Genomic DNA, 4,664 nt, shown 5'->3' on the forward strand with positions numbered 1-4,664 from the left:
AATATATATATATATATATATACCTCTTCCAGCAGCGGTGCAGTAATGAAACAGGGAGCCTAGCAGGTGGTCATGTGACCACCCGCCCAGCTTCCTGATTGAATGGGAAGATTGAATGAATGGGAAGCCACAGCCATGCTCCCTTGCAGCTTTCCAGGCACTAAGGTTATGTGAGGAATGTTATGTGAGGAATGTAAGTGGCAAGTGCTGCTACCCACTGTTTTGGCTGAGCTGGTCACAGAGAGATCTTTGTGATCTCTCCGCTGGCTCAGTGACTAAAAACACAGGGCCATTGCTGCGGATTCAGTGTTGGGCTCAGGGTAAAAAGGTTGTGACCAAGCACACCCGGCACAACCTGGTCATATCTTATCTAAAAAAAAAATTGCATTTAACTGATTCCGTGGTTAATGTAGAATTATTTTATAGGCTTGCATAAACTTCCAAATGTAATGGGGATGAAGGAAGAAATGCTGAAGGATGAAAAACTACGAAAGAAATGGTAAGATGCATAGCATATGAATGTACATGCTTCTTCCTACATTAGTGATTTGGGTATTAGAGCAGCATCAGCAAGTCAGTTAGTAAGGGCACTAATGGTGATGGTACAGGTCGAGGCAGATTAACTAAACGAGTTGAGAAGGCTTGCTCAAAAATGATAAGACTTTTGTCAATTATCCAACCATGTGAAAAGCAAACACCTGTTTATTGATATCATCTGCACATGATTAGATAATTTACATTAATCTTCACTATTTTTGGCCAAAACATTCTCAACTACTTTAATAAGTCAGCCTTTGTGCAGCATCATGAAGCAGCAGTACTAAGTATAATGGAAAACTACTTGACCTTAGTGAATAAAGCCAGATGAAAATGTTAGCTTGATAATTTGCAGTTTCTTTGAGCAGGCTGAAATTCTCTCAATTTCTTGCTAATTTTATGATGAATTGAAGTAACAGAAAGATATATTAATCAAGTCATTGTACTAACAATCTCTGTTTTCATATTCCTACTTCCACATTTCTGTTTTAGCAGTTGTAGAGCTTTTCTAAATGTGGCTTTGCAGACTAGTAGGCACCAGATTTTAACCTAGTACACTCCATAATCTAGCAGGTCTGGTCAGACAAGCCGCCTCTCTTCACTACAATTCTGTGTGAAAACAGTTGTGGTGAAGGATTAGCTTTTACTTATCTCTGTCAACATAGAGCACTGGAGTTTGAGGGCAAAATTTTTTTTTCCCACTGAGACAATAAGGTATTTAAAGGAACAGGCAAAATATGTAAAAAAACAAGATTTTTAAGAAAAAAATAGTTTATTACACAAATGGGCTTTAAATAAATTAAGAAGACTGCGTCTTGTAGATTTGTGTGTATCTTCCTTTTTTTCCCCATCTGATTCAAATCAATATTTTCCCCTGCCTTTCCCCTACCACTTGCTATATGTGTCTCTCAGCCTTTAAATCTGTCATGTCCTTACATGTGTTTCACCTGAACTGTGTTGATATTTAAAGTATATCTAAATTCAAGAACAAAAAATTAATATATTGCAGCTGACCAGTCTTTAGTTGTGGTGACTGCATTAGTTTATTTTTAGACTAATTGTATTTCCTGAAAGTAAAAAAAAAATCTAGTTGATCCTACTAGAAATTAACAGGGTTATTCACAAAAGGGTGAAGAGTTTGGGGAAGGCAGGAGAAGTGAACAATCTAGGACAACATAGCTGAACTGGAAAGTGAGCTGAATTAGAAATGTTTCCCAAATCAGCTATGTTGTCCTAGATTGTTCACTTCTCCTGCCTTCTCCAAACTCTTCACCCTTTTGTGAATAACCCAGTAAGTATCCTTGTAATTTCCTGTTCTTTGAACTAAAATCTCAAACAATGTTATCTGCGATATTTTGCGAACTACAAAACAACTCTGCTCTATGTCATGGAGAAAAGTAGGGAAAGAGATGTTTGTAGTCTAAATCAGGAAAGCAACATAGTGTGTGACTGACAGAATCACCAGGCAAAAATAAAGGTAAAAAAGAAAACTAAATAGGCCAACCTCCTTATCCAGCTCCTGTTGGCAGGCTTGCTTTTTGTTCCTTATACTGCAATTACATGGCCTACAATAAATTTACTCTTTGTGGCATTGTTTCTGCCTTTATTTCTGTGGCTCTACTTTTCTCTCTCTGCTATCTCCCTGACCATAGATCTGCTTTGTTTGCCAGAAGGACTTTGTGTTTCTCTTTTACAGTTTCTGGCCAGGTTCCCAGTCTGTAATTTTATTTCTTGTATACACATTCTGTTTGTCAAGCTGTATAATTCTTGTCCTGTCTTTGTTGGTGTACTGCTGCTGTTGCTTTGTGTCTTGACATGTTGTCTCTGTCCAGTTTCTGCTGTTAATGACTTTGTAAATTAAATGGCAAACTTTCACGTTTAGCTTTACCAGTTCACCTGGTCAGCTGTATTTGGTATAATGTCCAAAAAGCTAGGCTATTCTTTTCCCCCTGACCCTGCTTATGCTCTACTGAATAAACGGCCCCCAGAAGTGTCGAACTCGCAATTCACCCTGCTCTTGAAGGTAATCACAGCTGCTAAACAAACAATTGTGAGAGCCTGGTGGACCCCTAGCCTTAATTTCAACTAAAACTAGACTTACTGAGGCCATGATTCATGAAAAAATGGAGGTAACCATCCTGGATAGAGTTTCTAAATACACCAGAATATGTTAACTGTGGATAGATAAATACTTGCCATCTGGTTTGGATGACGTTTTGTTGGTACCGTGAGCTGGCTTGGGTCCTCTCTGGGCAAAAGTTGACGACCTTGTTTACCGCATGACACCCCTATCTTCCTTTTAACCCGCCTTTTTTTTTCTTTCTTGTTCTCCATTTCTACCTTCTGGTATCTATTGTTATACCTATGGACAACTTTCTTAGCGATTAACTATTATGACAGTATAGTCAGTCAATTTGCTTTTTTGTAACTCCATGTGTTCTCTATGTTGTCCCATTATGTATAAGTTATACTTTGTGTTTTTCAATAAGGATATAGAACAAGAAATACAAATAATTTTTAAATTGTTTCCTCTTCTTACCTAACTAAAATAAAACCCTATATGTGACGTGACCTACCTCTAGGTAGGTCACATCACACATAGGGTCCTTTTCTCTTCCTCTCAAGTGCTAGGTGGTCCTTAATGATCCAGAGAGCATCATTGACTTGAAAATGTTATTGCTGTTCCTTGAATCATTGTAAGTGCAGGGCACAATGGCAATGCCACCTGAGGGGGCAGGCCCATGACACTTACGGGATGTCATTCAACCCAGAAAACAGAGGACATATAGTGGCCAAAAAGTGCAGAAGAAGGGGAGAATATTGCTAGAACTCTTTGTTTTATTAGTTAATCTTCTAGGGCAGTGTTTTTCAACCTTTTTTGTGCAAAGGCACACTTTTTTCATGAAAAAAATCACGAGGCACACCACCATTAGAAAATGTTAAAAAAATTTACCTCTGTGCCTATATTGACTATATATAAAGTAATTCTCTTGAATAGGAATCAAATAAACACAAATACATTATTTTATAATTACTTTAAGGGACTGTTTAAAAAAATGCCACTCTAAGTCAGACTTTAAAAGATATCTAAATCCAAGAACAAAAATGTAATATTATTATTATTATTACATAGTATTTATATATTCAGCTTGCCAGTCCTTAGATGTGCTGCTTGCATTAAGAACATTTGTAGCATGCACCTATTGATCTTGACAGAAAAGCAGTGCCCTTGTCACTTCCTGTGAGCTAAACTAAAGTAAAAAATAGTATAATTTTCTTTCCAAGCTATCTTCTACAAACTACAAATTACTCCATTCCCCATGTCATGAAGATGAAGAGAGGAAGGCATGATTGCAGTCCATATCAGGAGAGTAGCCTAGGGTGACAATGCTGCTCCTCCATAGATACAGATACATTAGAAGGAGGAGGACCCTAGGACAGGAAGCATGTTATTAGCAAGATTAGTAGGTGAAAATAAAGTTGAAAAATATGAAACAAGCAAAAAAATTCAGCCATCACATCTAAGGCCTGGTAAGCTGCAATTTGTTCCTTTTTTGATTTTGGGTTTAGCTACACTTTAAGCATTACTAAATAATTTACATACCATATCCTATGTTCTATGACAAAAACCTGGAGAGCATCAATGATCTGAAGCTAAACAGGTATACTAAGTAAGTTAATTGCATACTTGCCAAAATATAGTCTGTCTTTAACAAGAAACTATTTTAAAGTAATCATCTTTTATCCATTAAGGTTTGCAACATCTGAAAATAATTTTCGAAGAATAAATTATATAACGTACTTGGAAGATATTGCTTCAGAGATCGGCGTATTGCCAAATCTATTGAAGCTATTCCTAACCGATCCAGTTTTGGCCATTAAACTTGTATTTGGAATCTTCAATTCTTACCATTTCCGTCTAATTGGTCCAGCAAAGTGGGATGGCGCTCGAGAAGCCATTCTTACCCAGTGGGACCGCATTGAAAAGCCACTAAGAACACGAGTGCCAAAGAGGAATTCTAAATCTTCCCCGATTTCATTTATGCTATTGTTTTTCTGTTTTGTGATCTTGGTTGCAGCTGTTTGGCTGAAAGACTAAAATGCATTACCACTGTTGTACTCAGAAT

At 37.3% G+C, this 4,664-nt stretch overlaps 1 protein-coding gene across 1 annotated transcript in view; it reads left to right on the plus strand.

Annotated features, from left to right (window-relative positions):
* LOC108789135 (dimethylaniline monooxygenase [N-oxide-forming] 2-like) overlaps window positions 1-4,664 on the plus strand; it is a 17,702-nt gene extending 13,038 nt beyond the window's left edge. The window contains exons 8-9 of the mRNA XM_018559072.1: window positions 427-499; window positions 4,291-4,664. Of these exons, the coding sequence (XP_018414574.1) occupies window positions 427-499; window positions 4,291-4,636 (419 nt within the window). The 3' untranslated portion in view covers window positions 4,637-4,664. The remainder of the gene's footprint in view (window positions 1-426; window positions 500-4,290) is intronic.

This window comes from Nanorana parkeri, unplaced genomic scaffold (genome assembly GCF_000935625.1).
Source record: "Nanorana parkeri isolate BGI_ZX_2015 unplaced genomic scaffold, ASM93562v1 scaffold378, whole genome shotgun sequence".
NCBI classification, from domain to species: domain Eukaryota; kingdom Metazoa; phylum Chordata; class Amphibia; order Anura; family Dicroglossidae; genus Nanorana; species Nanorana parkeri.